The sequence below is a fragment of the Blennius ocellaris genome (assembly GCF_963422515.1).
Source record: "Blennius ocellaris genome assembly, chromosome: 1".
Taxonomy (NCBI): Eukaryota; Metazoa; Chordata; class Actinopteri; order Blenniiformes; family Blenniidae; genus Blennius; species Blennius ocellaris.
Window position 1 is genome coordinate 11,642,460 of NC_137650.1, and position 17,036 is coordinate 11,659,495.

The 17,036-nt window shown below is 41.5% G+C and overlaps 1 protein-coding gene across 1 annotated transcript; it reads right to left on the reverse strand.

The window, feature by feature from the left end:
* Nucleotides 1–461: 461 nt before the first annotated feature.
* tars3 (threonyl-tRNA synthetase 3) lies at nt 462–16,096 on the reverse strand. Its single transcript, XM_080495815.1, has 19 exons — nt 15,776–16,096; nt 15,502–15,582; nt 15,225–15,412; nt 14,765–14,888; nt 13,688–13,812; nt 13,390–13,507; nt 13,133–13,197; nt 12,646–12,724; nt 11,158–11,304; nt 10,005–10,103; nt 6,028–6,194; nt 5,754–5,916; nt 5,471–5,608; nt 3,893–3,970; nt 3,681–3,781; nt 3,047–3,151; nt 2,712–2,784; nt 2,469–2,583; nt 462–926 (listed from the first exon to the last, which is right to left on the reverse strand). The coding sequence occupies exons 1-19, from the start codon at nt 16,088–16,090 to the stop codon at nt 778–780; spliced, it is 2,430 nt and encodes an 809-aa protein (XP_080351941.1). The 5' UTR covers nt 16,091–16,096; the 3' UTR covers nt 462–777.
* Between the last annotated feature and the right edge of the window lie 940 nt (nt 16,097–17,036).

Below are 17,036 nucleotides of genomic sequence, written 5' to 3' on the forward strand. Positions count from 1 at the left end.
TTCCTGATTTATAAGCTAAAATTATAAAGAATTTTAAACAAACTTGCATTAAATTTGTCTGTTGATTCAAAGTATCAATTTTATTTATATTACTGAGCAAGTTTTTCTTTTAATTTTTATTATAAATGCACCTTTTTTATGAGTGTTTCTTTCATGAGCTATGAAAAAATCACAGAGACCAGATTGAGAGATGCGAAAAAATGATTCTGCACGTGAGCTCCAGCGTTACATGCCGTTTACAAGGACATGTACTCAACCATGTACTTCGCAAAAACAGTATATTGCAGAAAATTCCACTGTCGCAGAACTTGAATGCCTTTCATTTATCATTTCTTTATTGCTCTGTAGTGGAAATAATTTATTATGATGCGTGATTGCCTCCCAGGATGTGATGGAAGCATTAATCTTTGTTTGGAAATTTAAAACAACACATGCTCATGTTTCTGCACATTGATTTTATTTCGGGGTTTCCCCACTAAGGCAGAGTTGTGAAAATAAATCAGTGTCAAATTAAAACAACTTTCCTTGTCACAACGCTTACATAAATTACCAAGTAACTTTCCTTCACAGACACAGGTTATTGTAACATCATTTCCTTCACATCTGATCCAATTTCAGAGCTTTGTTCATTCATTTACTTTCACTTTATCATGTTTCCAATTGCTCTACTTTCCTGAAACCATCTTCCAGAGTCATCCTTCGTCGCGTCACAGCTGATCCAAGTGCAGCTTTAAGCTTGAGGTATTGAGTTGCGATGATCTGCTTTGCTTGTCTTGATCAGAACTCCTCCTCAGCGTTTTGACAGCGGGACTGTTTGAGCAGGGTCAGGCGAGCCATCACCTCGGACACCGACAGCTCTCCGTGCACTTTGTTGTCTCTCGTGCGCACATTGACGCTGTTAGTCATCTTCTCCTTCTCTCCAACCACTGCCAAGACACAATGAGACGTAACAGCTTGAAATGTGCCAAGAAACACACAGGCGTGCGCAGACACACGCACAGCTACCCTAACACTGTCCCCAAGTGTGTGCCTCTGATTTCAACAACTGTGGGTGGTTCGCCAGCTTGGAAGCCCATTTGCCTCACCCAGATCCAATTAAGAGTGTATTATTTGACTCATCAACAATCTCGTGACGAGCCTACTGACAGCAGTGCTGAAAAACACCACGACAGGCTGCAGACCACTTTAGAACACATTAACCAGAGCAGACTCATTTTGTTTTTCCAATTTCCAATGCAAAAGTGGCAATCATGTGCAAAATTATGTAAAAAGAACAGAGGACAAAACTGTGTGAAAAAGCATGAGCAATATCTACATAAACATTAAACAATATTGAGAAACTTTAACCTGCTGTAGAACTCCCTTCTTGTGGGATCCATCAGTTCTTTCTAATGTGCCCCATTAGAAACTGTTCAGTCAGGAAAACGTGCGCGTGAACATTCAGCCATGAGACTCAGAGTTGGTTCCCTGCTCAACGGCACCAGGCAGCTCTAGAAGCCTCAAGCCACTGGAGACCCCTTCTGCTTGCATGTTAACCTAATAATGGACCAAATGACTGAAAGAGAACATCAGACCCTGCCTGCACCTAAACCCCATGGGGAAAGAACAGAAAGCACCACCCACCCAACCATCCGCCTCTTCCCTCCACCCAGCTGCTCTGAAGCATCTAACAAAACATAGTTTCAATAGTGTATTGTTTTTTATTTTTTATTTTCTGATAACAGAGTTGTTTTATAGTTCCCTACACTGCCGTGGTGGCTTAGTGGTGAAAAAAAATAGACTAAAGTGCTTGCCATTGTTGCTTGCTTGCTGATTGGGTGATCTAATCAGAAAAAAAACCTCCTGAGCTTAAAAAAGAATGACTATTGTGAGACTGATATTACTGCAAAACGGACGATAGCAGCCTGGCATCTCGTGTCAGAGATTTGTTTGTACCAGATTGTCCTTGTAACAATCTACCACAATCCAAACCTGTGAGTCAGTCTGATTAAATTGAGTGAAAGCTTACTCTGACAAACATAATCTACAGAAGAACTGAGACAGTAGATCCTGGATAACATCGCTCAAGTACCTTTGAATCTAATTGGTGCTTCAAAAGCAATCATCCATGTACAGTTTGTTAATTTATGTTCCGTTTTAACTCGGAATTATACAATCATGTTGTACTGTACACCTTTGCCAGCTGCAGTAATTGTTCTTATTGGTGTCTACAAATGCCACAAAGACTTTAAAAGGGTTACTACTAAAAAGGTTACTAACTTTGACCTCTGATCATTTCAATCTTGTGCCAGATTTTAAGACAATACATAACAGACATGATGTTAAACAAGAGAGACAACCGAGAAATACAAAGCTGTTACCATTTTAGATCATTTAAAAAAGTCCATCCTCACAATCACCTTGTTCTCTTAAACTTTCACACAATTCTGTGCTCCTGATATTCTATCTAGGACAGTCAATTTCCTCACCAAGTATGAAGTTATACTGAGCCAACTGAGCGTTTCGGATTTTCTTGTTCAGAAGACATCCAGAGTCCAGGTCGGCGTCTGCGGTGAATCCAGCATCTGTAAACTGCTTACACACCTGACAAAGGGAAACACTGCTGGTTATACAGAGAGTGTTTCACATGTCTCACTGCTACTAATCAGCCACATCTGCAGGGATGTGATCACACTTATATGTGGATGAGATTTAGAGGTGGATGGACACACCCTTTTAGCATACTCCTCACAGGTCGGGTTCACGGGTACCATCATCACCTGACGTGGAGACAGCCACAGCGGCCTGGGAGGGAGAGACGGGTGAGACTCTGCTAAAACATTTTTTAACTTGTGCAAAAATAGTAAAACATTTAACAAGGATGAAAGGGAATCATCGCCTGAAAGGAGAGTCGTTACAGAAAACCAAGCTGAATTAGTTCATTCAACGTGAAACGCTTGGAGTCGGAAGCAAGAAACACAAATCTTGAGTTCATGTAATTTATCAAATGAAGGAGGGAATGAAGCAGCAATGATTATTTGAAGTCGTTCATTTCACAGTCACTTACCATTTCCCTGCATAGTTCTCAGTGAGGATTGCAATCATCCTCTCCACCGATCCCAAGATGGCCCGATGGATGATGACCGGTCGGCCTTTGTCATCTCCGTCCTTTCTGTCATCACACAAAGTACGAATTGGCTATTTAATGTGGCTGAACATAATCATCCATCCATAAACTAGACCCACTCGTTTCAAATAAAAATCGTTAGGGAGCTGGAGGGAAATTTAGCTGACCAAAAGGCCAATGTAGAATATAATTAACGGTTTTACTCAAGAATCGGTGTGGAAAACAATACCAACAAAGTGAAATTGTATTAATTGGCATTTTATCTTCGTCATTGCGACACTTTGATGTCTACATCTATCAGAATGCCCCTTTCCAGAGACAATGCTGAGATTATCAATGTAAAAAATCCGTTAACTCTTACACCACCTGCAGTTTGCTGCTGTATAGTATTGTCATAGTTTCCCCATGAATGGTTTGATAATTGAAGTTGTTGTCCTTCACTGAGTTGGCATGAACACCCGTCACAATACAACTCCGTGTACGATCCGACACATCCCCCGCAGGAGGAATTTAACATATTACAGAAAAGCACCCAGGCTCGTCAATGTTTTGACTTTGTGATGAGGTGACTCACCCTATAAAGGTGAGGTCGAAGCGGATGGGAAGCTGGAAGTCCAGCTGAATGGTCGCACACTGGTGGTACCGTCCGATAGCGTCTTTGATCTTGATGTCGATCTGCAGACGGAAGAGAAAGAGTGACAGTTTGACAGAGGGAAGAGAATCAAACCGAGTGGCGGGAAATATTGAGAAAAAGGGAAAAAATAAAAAAATTAAAAATCAGCTGACCTTGGGTCCATAAAAAGCACCATCTCCAGAGTTGAGTTTCCATGGCTCCCCAAACTCATTCAGGCTATTTTCCAGTTGCTGTCATACAAGATGTGAAAGGCTGTAATTTATATGTGAGTAACAATCAGGCACAGAACATGCGGCTCATACTGAACTCGGCACTGCCTGATCTACTAGTACATTCCCTGTATTGCCCTCGTGAAGCAAGACAAATGTGAGGAAGCAACTTGAGTAACCGTCAATCGTAACAAAACACCAGCAGGTGTGAAAGTCCGAGAGTTTTCCAGTGACTCAGATCTGATATTACTATATGAGCACATGGCAAAAATCCAACCATTTCACTCAGAGTCCTGAAACATTCAGAGATGTCACAGTGTATTGAGAAACAAATCTGCTGATACTATACATACTGCAGTACAGGGTTTCGTGCTTCACGAATAGTTTTTGTGGAGTGAGAGCTGTATATTTATAGCCAACAGTATAATCAAGTCTAAAAAGTATTAATTTTGTGTTGCTTTCTGTCTTCGTCCTTTCCTTTCAAACTCAGCATTCACACATCAAGCACGCCGTGGCTTTAACTATAATTCATCAAGTGTGTCCAGAATAATTCATGATCACCACACAGAGTAATGCCAGTATAAAGACTCCCTCCCCCAAATAAACAAATACATAGATAAATAAATAAATACATACATACATAAAATCACTCATTGCATTAGCATTTGGTTTTTGTAAACAACCCAAATCCACTAAAACAAAGAACCACCAGTTGGTTCTTGCCAGACAATTTGACCTTTTTCCAATTGTTTTTCTCGAACAGATTGGTTGAATAATGACGTTTATATTAATCATTTACCTCCCAGGCCAAACATGCCTGATGGACCATATGTGCCTGACAATATATTCTACTGAACATGGGTGTAAACACTTAGCTAATCCAACTGCTCCGTTTTGATGTATACATTAGCCCATTTAAGTAATGAGTCACAATTTTGTGTTCTGGGATTTATAGTTATTTTTAGCAATAGATGCAGTCATTACTACAATGAAATATGAGATGATGTTGCATTTTAAGTGGATATAGATCAGTCTAATCCTTGGATATCTGCTCATTGGATTAAATATTTGAGGGCCTGTGATATGAAACAATACAATAAGTCACTGGCAATCATTTGACCAATGCTGAAACCTAAACTGAACACCTGTTACCGCTCACAGAATCACTCCCTATCAAGATGTGACTGTGATAGAAGACAGAAAATTCCAGTTAGCACTACAACGCATGTTTTTACTGACCCAGGAGAACCATGGATCTCCTGGATCAGTAAATGTACATACATGATTGTAACAGAGTGTGAAGTATTTACCATTATTTTCCAATAGTGTAATAATTAATATATGACTATTTATGATTAGAAACTGAAAAGACAATGCAGATTCGTGACAGTCAACAGGGTTTCACCAGCAGACTACTTAACTTTGAGGTACAGAAAAGTCTCTGATCAAGTCAGAAGACACGTGATGGCGTGTGGAGGAGCTGATGTTAATTTCCCCACACCAAACTCTTAACTAGTTTACCTTCTCAGCCTGGTTCCACACAGCAATGTCGCCCAGATATTTCTCTGGGCGAGTGGAGAGGTGCAACTGGAAGGAAAACCCAAACACGTCATAAACACAGCGGAGGAAGTCCAGACAGCCCTTCATCTCAGACTCGATCTGTACAAACAAAAGAAAAAAAAAAGAAAAGATGACTCGGGACAAAGGAAATGACTCATAATCGGCAGGTATTTCTGTTTTGCAAAATTGAAGGCCTGAAAACAGAAAAGCCCTCATCCATGTTGAAAAACACTGATGAAGTCACCTGATCCATTCTGCAGAAAATGTGGGCGTCGTCCTGCTGGAAGCGCCTCACCCTGGTCAGGCCGGTCAGTGTTCCCGAGAGCTCGTTTCTGTGCAGGACGCCGAAATCTGCCAGCCTCAGAGGGAGCTCCCTCCAAGAGCGAGGCCTGTGGCCAAACATCAGACTGCGGGACGACCACAGAGCAGCAAATCAAACATACATGAGTAACACGGGACGGGTGGTCTGACATGTAAACCAGGGTAAGGCATGTCTTCCCTGCGAGCTCTAAACTTACCAGTGTCCGGGGCAGTTCATTGGCTTCAGAGCAAAGATGTCATCCTCCACAGGGAAGGAGAATATGTTTTCACTGTAGTGCTGCCAGTGGCCAGATGTCTCCCACAGTTTGCTGTTGTAGATGTTGGGGGAGGCGACTTCCTGAAAGCCTCTTCTCCAGTACTCATCCTAGAAAAACAAGCGAACCACAGAAGCTAAACACACCAGTTGGACCACATCGGCGCTAAAACCCTGACCTCTGGAACCAAACTTCCAAACACCGCAAAGGAAATCTCTTTCTGAGGGTTTTATTTATCCGTCTGTTGCCCCGAGGGCAAAACATTGAACAGCCTGTTTGAGCAGCTTCGCGGCCAGCAGAAGAAGAGGGCTGGTGTAACTGCAAGGACTTCTGTGAATATGTGAAACTGTGAATCTCAAAGAGGCAGGCGATGAAGGCATGCTCAGTCAGCGTTTCATAACTTTATTATTGAGCACCGAAAGTGCTTAAGGTCTGAATGTCAGGTCTTAAGTGGCAATTTAATGCATTATCCACAAATGGTAAAGCCACGGCGGTCTGTACTGAAGTTATAAATGTGAGAGCCTTTTTCCAAGCCGTCTGTTCCGCATGTAGGTGATATGTAGCAGAGGAAATGACATGGCAAACTCATCCAAAAACTAACAAAAAAAAAAAAACATTTGCACCAATGACGTGATAATGATCTTACACAGCTTCTGTGCAAAGTATGAGGTCTTGGTGGCTCGGGCTGGTTTGTGGGCGTGTGCTGAGAAACTCTTCAAGATGTCACAGACGGCTTCGTGGAGAGCTGTGAGAGTGGAGTTCAAGTTACTCTGAATTTAAGTTTAACAACAGGTTGCCCCAGAGTACTCAAGAGAAGGCCGCAGAATACCATGAAATCCCCAGCACCTGCTACATTGCCTTTAAGATATTTTGATCCAACTGTATTTGGCCTCAAAACACTTAAATGTTTTTAATTCAGTTTAAAAATAAAAGAGGATTCTGATAAAGGTTCAGATGGGCTTCTGTTGCCTGCTGTATGCCTACAATAATTTGTCTTTGACAAACGACAGAACAAAAACTTCAAAATCGTAATTGAAATAATGGCAGGAATAACATCTCGCAAGAACCAATGATATAATAATTGTGGCCTTTCGCAATGCAATAAAGCCAATAATGTAATAACTTGCCAATAGTGTAATGCAACGTTTGATCCATTATGAAACATTTGGTCAATAATTTAATAAACAACTACATCTATTCACAATGTAATTACTACAGCCAGTAATACAACAATACATAAATATGATGGATTTCTTGGAAATAAAGGCTATTGGGCAATTTGCATGTGAAAAATAACTATACTGATAGGAAAGTAGTTCTATCAATTCGTCAAGAACTCAAATTCTACTACCTTTACTAACTTGTTCATTTATGTATTTTCAGTAGGTTGGATTGTTGTAACATTGCATTTCTGTCAGACAGCTGCAGTTCATCCAGAGGGCTACGTTTACTCTTCAGGTCTTGATGCTTACTTCCAATTTGTAAACAAAGAGCGATGCCATTTCTCTCTCTCTCAGCACCGGAAGTCATGTGATCTTTATACAGGAAGTCAGTCTTATTTCCCCTTTAATCAATTTATATGAAACATTACAAATAAACAAAAGAGCACAAACAGCCATTATCATACAAAGTAAGTCTTTATTGTGCTGCATCTCCTGACCACTTCCTGTATAGAGATCGCGGTTTGCAGTTGGGCACTCTTCGGCCGGTCAGCACCAGCGTTGCCAGATGTGACTCAACTGTTTCCAGCCCAAACAACGTAAAAACCACACAGTGCAATAAACACCAGGCCAAATCTCAGCCTGCGCTGGAATCGTGTTAAAACTGTAAAACTATTATGTGTCATAAAGAACATGTCATAAGCACACCAATGCACAAAATAAAGCTTAATGGTAAGAGAATTTGGCTCCCCAATTGGGGGATACCCGCCATATCTGGCAACACTTGTCAGTGCATGTAGATCCATTTTCAAGTGGTTGTGAAATACTAGCCGACAAAATGACGAGGGTAAGAAGGATAATGAGGGGGGAAAAAAGCTCTGAACATTGTACATTTTGGCAGAACCACTTCGTCCGGTGCTTATCAGTCACATCGGTCACACGTCAATGACGAAGCAGCCACATGTAGAAAAATGCAAGAAGAAATTAGGTGAAGGAGCTTCGAGTTCCCATGCTTCTCATCCCTGAAACAAACATCCAGAACACCCAAGAACTGCAGATCCACACTTCTTCAAAACACTATTTTTTTTTTTAATCATATAAATAGAATTACCTTGTTTATGAATGGACCGTTAAGTAAACATTTCCCTTGCTTTCCTCCATTTCTATTTAATGTAATGTTATCACCTGAACAGTAGCCTCATAAAGATACTGGTTAAAAAAAAATATCTTGGGATTTTCATCTATACTTCCTATAAAAAGCAGCACTTTGGCATTGTGATGCAGGATAAAAGCAAAGCTGCTCCCTTGGTTTTGAGCGTAGTCGAGCCACATTCAAAGTAATTATATCATCCTATGCAAATCGCCAGTCAATTTAAATGAATGCTTTAAATGCATGTTCAATACTTCTGACTAATTGCAAGTAAGGTATTGTTAATAAACTGTAAGTACTATAATCATTTGCATTTAGCCCTAATTCATTTAGAATGGATTGCTGAAATGACTCCATGTTCCCAAAGACCTGACTTTCATAGTTTCTACTTCTACGTCTTTTATAGCCCACTTCCACCTTTAATAACCAAACAAACTTTCACCAACTCATCAATGTATGTCCTTTCATATACTCCACAACACAAAGCCTGAATTGCAGCAATTCCCTTTCTATTGTGCTCAGATGAAGTCTCTTCCTGCACAAGTTTCCTATTGACAGTTAGGCGGGGTGAGGAAAATCAATTCCAAGACTCATTTTCTACACAAAAAAAATGTTGTATTAACCGGTTACATTTGTTGTGCACTCAACAAATTATCTGCAGAATCCACTTGCTGAACCCAGAATGTTGGAGCTTCATTCCATTTCAGCCCAGATTCATTTTGCCACATGTGGACGTTGACCTGCTCACTAAGCGCCTCTTCATCTTTTGACCGAAAACAAGACAGACAAGCATCTGTAATTTACAATTCCTACCTTCTTGACCTGGAATATTTTAACATATGATGTTAAAATGAGTGACTTCGGTGAATTTGAGTCGATGAGGCTGAACAAAAAGAATCAGTTCATTTATCTGTGAGCTTCTTGGCGATTGAAAAAGTCAACCATTAGTGACCTGCAGGCCAATGAGTTTTCAATTGCAGTGAAATCCTCAGTAAATCCTGATAAACTCAAACTAAAAAAGGGGCAGAAATTATTTTATGTTCAACAATTTTGAGAGCATTTCATCTTTCAAATCATAAACATCTTTATCTTCCATTTGGGAATCGCCTGCCTCAATCTCCCCCATTTCACTGTCGAAGAAATTCAAAGGGCTGTTCAAATGTTCTCTTGCATTACTCCTGAAATACGTGTTCATTTATTATGTATTGCATGAATACAATACATGCAACAACAAAAAAAAACCTCCATTGAAGTATTTGGGGACAGAGGAAAAAAATAAACCTTTTAAAGCAAGCCTCAAATCAGTAAGAGAGGAATTACCTGCAAAAGATTAATGGTGCACTCAAGTTAAATTTATGGAAATTAAAAACTAAAATATTCAAAAATGATCGAATTTTCTCTAAAACTCCCGTGATTGCCAAAATCCCAAAACCACCGCCAGTCACATAATACAGGAGGGAAAAAGTGCATGATTAACTCAATAATCTCCTGCACTTTTAAAAAGAGGCAAGACGAAAAATATGAGTTCTAAATATAATCTCTTTCCAAATAAATGCTTAAAAAGAACAAAAGGTGAAATCTGTAAGAGGCATGCAAGCGTGTGTTCGTACCCTGATGAACTCTGTGAGTGTGTTGTAGATGGCGGCTCCGCGGGGCATGAAGAAGCAGCTGCCGGGGCTCAGGTCATGAAAGAAGAACAGCTCCTGATCCTATGAAGCAGAGACGGAGACGACTTAACAACTTCACAAGTCCTCGTTCTCTGCAGGTACAGCCAGTGAGCCGGCAGAGAGGTGTCCAATCATCACAGACACACTTCGCCAGACAGAAAAGACAGAGGGAAACAAAGAAGAGACGAGGATGATGTGACTTTAAAGCCGGAGAGGAGGAAGAAAGTTCTGACAAACGGGGACCGAAGCCGGATCATATTTGGACCAATAAGCCTCCAAACACAAGCTGGCTTCTCCAACTTCCAGGCCACCACTGTCCCTTAAATTAGGTTTTGAGGTTGTATCTAATCCACTATTCAAAACAACTCGCAGTTTTAAGTGAAGCACTCTGAATGGTGCCCGTGGATCTTTAATAGACACACGACACCGTTTCAAAATGGATTAATATGCAATAATATTAAAAACAATTTGTAGAAAACAACTGGATTAGTGCTGATGCTCAAAGAAAAACCTGCCTTCAGTGTAACTGAAATGTTTCCACTGGACTCGATGGGGAGACTCGGGATTGCGCAATCGGGCAGCATCTTTAACACAATCATCCTTAGTATGGAACCAAGTCTTATTCGGAGCTAAATGACATGCATGCGGCTCCTATGACGACAAGCTGTCCTGGCTGTCCTCCCCAATGTACCATGAGGAAGAAACACAGCGCCCCCACCTGGTGGAGAGAGGGAGCAGGAGGCTATGAAGGGAACGAGGACAATTCACCGAAGAAACTGGAACAAAATGTGATCAGAAAGCAGAAAGTGCTCATTTGGTTTGGTAATGGACTTCTGACTCATACAACCTCTGGGGGAAAAAAAAAATTAAATAAACAAATGTCTTTCCTGTAAAGATGATGGACGGTGACCAGGTTGGCGCCAAGTCTATGAAGCAACTGGCAAAGACTCTCATGAAGGAAAATTACTACCAACCGTCACACTGACATGTGTCAGACATCACATTATAGAGTTAAGTACGTTTAAGTCTCTGGGTTTGAAGCCTCGTCCAACTGGGCGGAGAGAAAAAAAAAGTCTGAGTGCCTCCAGAGACTCACTTTGCCAATCTTACGGTGGTCTCTGTTCTTGGCCTCCTCCTGAAAACGTTCCCATTCCTTCAGCATCTTGGAGTCTGGGAAGGAAATCCCATAGATCCTCTGCAGAGTCTCCATGTCGGAGCGACCCTCCCAGTAGGTGGACGAGTTCTAACCAGAGACACAGAAAAGCGTCATTGTACAATTTGTGTTTTCCATCCATTCAACGTTCCCTTATTATAATATTGGATATATACAGTATGTTACACAAATAGATGGTCATGCTAAAGATATTGACGTCAACATTTGAAAAAAAAAAAAAAACAACCAAACAAACCCAAAACATTAAACGTTTTATTATTTCTTTTCAAAACTTTTTTTATCCAACAGCTTTAAGTTTGTTCATAATCAAGTAAAATGAACAGTTCAGGGTTGCAGCATAGAGCATGGAGTGGATGATTCAGAGCCAGTTGTCAATATACTGCCGTGTTTTCAATGATAGATTTTCAAGAAGAACATCTTTTCTCCAAGAAGGCCTTGTTGTAATTGAGTAGACATGACTAAGGTTTTGTGACCTTGGACCAACAACCCACGTTCATTCAGGACATTACGTCACACAGATTGCGCGGATTGTTGAGCTACGGCTACATAAGTTCTGAGAGGTTGCATTGTTGGGACGACGGGGATCAGTTTGAGAGCAGGTTGTCCTCGATAAAGACAATGAATACAAAACTGATCTGAACGGTGTTTGAGTACTTTGTATCATAGCGGTCGCCATTGATGAGTGTGTGCATGAAGGGTGAATGTAACAAGTATCTACCTGTCCATCGATACCTGCCATGTAATCACTTCGTTATAAGCTTATATAAACATTTGTGCCAAGGCTCTCCTGAGTTTATGAGCCTCCACGACTACCAGACGACTCGACTATCAACCAACCAAAATCAAACCAGTGCAAATTTGACAAAGTGTGAACGGCGTCAATACACCTTGCACTCATTCGTCTGTAACAACTTCAAATGGTCGGTCCTCACGCTCACAGATTCCAGCTTCTGCTCAGAAACCAGCCGTCTGCACGACTCCGCGGTAGTTTATTGAAGCGAGTACAGAGAGAGAGAGAGTGGACATGAGCGGGGACGAGGTGCCTCCAACTTTCATTTCCATCCAGGGAATCAATCAGGACATCAAGCAGGTTTCTCTCCATGATGTCATGGTCACCAGCAGGAGCACCTTCAGCAACAGACTTATTGAACGCTTATTGAATCCTTCCTTCCTGTGGCCAACAAATATTCTGTGTCAATAGTTACGGTACTTTCTGTCAAGCCCTTTCAGTTGTATAATATGTATATACTTATTCAGTGTTATGTAAATGTACTTTAGAGCAACACCATTAACAATTTCTAGCTGGGAATAATAAAATTCTTCTGATGTGCAGACATGAAGACGGTGTGTGGCGAGCCTTGTGTAGTGAAAAATAAATTATATAGCACCGTGTGTACCTTTCTTACATACCTTGTAGATCTTCATGGCCTTGATCTTGCCAGTGTGTCTGACGTGAGGACCTCTGCACAAGTCAATTAAGGGCCCACATCTATAAAAACGGAGAATATGAGTCACGGTAGGAGGATGAGCCCTCCCTTTTTTTTTTAGCAGTTTATGACTGCTAAAGCTGTTACATTTATGGTTTTGCACTATGATCACTTTGTAAAATGTATTTGTCTCAGTAGCACTTAAAATAAGGTGAGGTTTAATGAAATAATTGATATTTCTGAGGAGACATTTTGCCAGAAAAGGAAGATTTGGGGGAAAAGGCATGCCTCCTGCTGCTGCTAACCCAGCTTAAATATCTGTCGCCCTGCAGTGGAGACTCACCCAACATTTTGAATAACCACTAAAGGACCACATGAAGCACAACAACGTCATTCAAACAGATCGTTTTTAGTCAATTCCCATTCCTAATAATGACAGCAGTGATTCGGGTCCATAAACAAAGACTCACCTGTAAACGGTTGTGGTTGGAGTGGTGACTTTCTCGTTCAGAATGCGACATTTGAATTTGTTGTACTGAAAATGTGACGGGGAAAAAAGTAATCAGTGTGGATTTTACATCAATAAAGAGTAAATGTATGGACAGACCATAAAAAATATCAGCTTCCTTCTAAAAACAGAAATGTGAATTTTTTTAAATTGTCCACTTTAGAAGAAACTACTTGGTTAGAAGATTCAAGTAGAAGCGGTTTCCTTCCTCTTCCTCACCCTAAACATCTTCAGCAGCGTCTCCTTGCTGATTTCAAGCCTCTCAAACGGCTGCTTTTCTTTCACCACGGTCTTACACAGCGTCTCCAGATCCCCAAACTCAGTGCTGGACACTCCCCTGGAGACAGAAAACATGCAGGGTTGAATCTCCTTATACAAGAATACATCTGGGCAATTATCACATTTTATTTGATTTACGGGGCCGAGATTGAAGCTGGAAGAAAATCTATTGAAAGAAAGAAGCAGTTCCATGACTTCTACTTATTAGAATACAGGCCTTCAGAATAGAGGAACTCACTTCTGTCCATCCAGGAACATGTCGTAGTAGAAGCCGTTCTCGATGGGAGGACCGTAACATAGACAACCCCCATAAAAGCGCTCCATTGCTTCTCCCAGGATGTGAGCACTGGAGTGCCAGTAGACCTACAAGAGAGCCAGACCCAGAAATCTGCCTAAATAAGCTGCAACATGCAACGATTGCACATGTTTAAGTTACAGTGAGCAGAGAACCCTAAACACACATTTCTGATTGTTTGTGATTTTCTAAATATTTGCCACTATCAGAAAATTGCTCAAGGACACATTTTTGCTCTTTGAGGAGGTCAAAAGTTGAACATATAACCAATATGTTGACTTTTACGTGTAATCAGACTGAGGTGTGCTGATGTTTCCTCTGCTTGTTTTGGTCTGATCTTAGACTTTGAGCAAATAAAGGCTTTTGCATAAAGAGAGCAGTTTGATAACGGTGCAAAATAATCTACTGGAACATTTAAGCTTATGTATCTATTCTAGTATGATATTCAATTTTGTACAATTGTCAACTAGTTTTGATTTTTCTCTATTGTCAATACCAATGCTAGCAATCACATTTTCCTAATTTCACTTGATTTAATAGTGTCACAATTCCAGAGCTGATAAACAACACAATTCAATAACATCTCTCTATCTTCACAGTGTTTTTTTTTTTGTTTGTTTTTTTTACATACTGCCTAATGCTAATTAATAGTACTTTTAATTACCAATCAAAGGGATACATCATATACAGTTGGACAACAAAGGTCCATGGTTTCATTTATGTCTATACTCGTAACATAAAAATATATATATTTTTTTTAAGATTTAGGTTGTGATCATTATGACTCTTATGTTGTGAAATATAGCAATATTTGGACTTTCTTTTTGAAAAATGACATTTTGTGTAAAAATAAATCTGAAAAATACACATTTCACAGTTAACTGAAATTACACGAAAAATTACACGTTTCTTTGATTGTTTGAGGCCCACCTGCAGAATAACGGCTAAAAAAAAAAAAAAAAAGGCGTACAAAGTTACAGAAACATTGCGGCACATTATTCATAAACTGAATGTACTTACAGCCTGAGCATCCTCATTGTCGAAGCGAAGGATTTCCAGAGAGCAGTCCTTTTCAAGAGGTCGGTCCAGGTCCCACAGCTCGCCGTTCACTCGAGAAATCACCGCATTGTCAGCCAGACCCTGACTGAGAGAACAAGAGGAGCCGAGAAACGTGTGTGTCCACATTTCAGACAACTGAGAGTAATAATTCAGAAGGAAACAGCAAGAACCAGAAAAAAACATTTTTTAAAAAGGTTGTTCCTGTTAAACTCTGGCCTGACACAGTCTCCTCATTACTCATTCGCTCAGTGACCTCACAGGATGAAGGTCCGAGTTAGAATGAGCCGGACGATCTGGCTGTTTGTTCTTCGATAGTTTAACTTCGTCTCTACTTTAACATGAATCATCATTACCCTGATCTGTATCCATGAGGTGTGGAGGATGGATGGATGGATGATGAGAGTAATTGTACAGTACTGACCTGATATCACAGGCCAGCTGATAGGGTGTGGTGACCCAAGCCTTGCCTGTCACCTTTCGCCCGTCTGGCAGCTCCACGTTGATGGGCCTGCTGCCTGCAGCTTTCTTCGCCAGCAGAGCATCGCTCTCCCTCTTCAGCTGATCGTAAAGGCTGAGCCGCTCCGTGACGTATCCGGGCCAGGGATTGAGCTTGAATGGAGAGAAAACAGGCCTCACCTTAACTCCACAACCTGAACACAGCACCACTGTCAAACTCTTGTTTGTAGACTGAGGCTCACCTCCTTCCCGCCTCCATTTGCCTTCTCCTGCTTCTTTTCCTTCTTGTTTTTGTCCAGTGATTTAGTGTCCGGGGCTGCCACCTTTAAAGATATGAGACAGAATCACAATGGGCTCATGTCAGTGTGGCCCACTGGCTGAGCGGAGCAGCTATTTCTGGATATGAGCTGTTGCAGCTTTAAACGTGTCTTCGGGGGTCAGAGGCCTGCAGACCCCCCCACCTCGTCACAAATACATTCAACACGCCACATTTTACACCACAATCTGCTTCCATACCGCTTTATCGGCTCGCCTGTTTGTCTGCGGCGCTTTGTTGCCGTTTTTCCCCGGAGCTGTGCCGCACTTGCCGGGCGACGCCTCCCCCAGCCCCCGCTCCGCCTGCAGACCCCTCCGGAGGTGCAGTAGCCGGTACCGCAGCTTCTCGTTCTCCGCACGCAGGCTCTCCAGCGCCGGAGACACCGACTCTCCCGGCGCCACGCCGACGCCGTCCACACCCCGGCTGAGCCCGTCCCGGAGAGAGGAGACCTCCCCGGAGAGGAGGCGAATCTGCTGCTCCTGGGCGGCCAAACGTGCGGCCAGGCACTCCGCCATCTTTAAATGACCACCAATGACCGGCCGCTTCCGGTTACACAATATAAAAGCTTCCGGAAACAAGAGATTTAATTTTTTTTTAATTCTTATTATTAACAAAATCACATATACTTCCTGTAATTCAATCTTGGGGGGGGGGGGGGGGGGAAATAGGTGCTGAGGGTGAAGAATAAAGATTTGTTTGATCGAGATGATGAGACTTGTGTGAGTGTGTCTCCATCTGCTGGTTGAACAGCGCCACTGCGTCTCCTCCAGGTAACACCTTGGTTGATGACCATCAGCTCAGAAATCCCCTCACAGGTGGCCCAGAGTTTACGACACATCACAGCTCAAACCATCAGCCTGCCACTCACGCCCTCGTGCCTCAAACATAGCAGTGTCTCTATCAGCAGTGAGAGGCTTTTACACATAAACAAACACTTGCTTTTTCTTCAGCACAAAATAGAATTAAGAAAAAAATGGAGCTGACCTTCCACCCTCGAGGATGTTGCAAATGTTATCATCTTACTTGAACACAAAATGGAAAGTTTCTCGTATTATCTGCTGCTGCATGTCCTCCGCCTACAAAAGGAACATGGGAGAGACTTTATTTTATATGAAAATGACCCAACACATGATTCAAATAAAGGGGCGTTCAAGCACCACAATGCGAGCCTGAATCTAAGCTCCAGTAAAAACTACATAAAACAGACATTTTCCAACAAGTGTCTAAACAAAAACAGAAAGTCAGATTATTTCTGAATAACATCCAAATGACACTGTGATCCATCCTCTTTACTGCTTCATCCTGGACAGCTGTCCAGCACATGGCACAAGAAACGCACATATATTCACACTTGTGGATTATTTGGAGTCACCAATTGATCGCAAATGCATGCCTATAAAGTTATAGTTGGCTATGAAAGCCAGAATCAGAACATGCTTATAATGTTTAATATAAAAAAAT

Bases quoted from the DNA above. Each gene is read 5' to 3' on its own strand.
- tars3 (XM_080495815.1), bottom strand. From the start codon at position 16,090: ATGGCGGAGTGCCTGGCCGCACGTTTGGCCGCCCAGGAGCAGCAGATT. The intron at 5,917-6,027 runs GTAAGTTTAGAG...GTCGTCCCGCAG, and splicing joins ATGAACTGCCCCGGACACTG to TCTGATGTTTGGCCACAGGC. The intron at 5,609-5,753 runs GTGACTTCATCA...TTGTTTGTACAG, and splicing joins TTTTCTGCAGAATGGATCAG to ATCGAGTCTGAGATGAAGGG.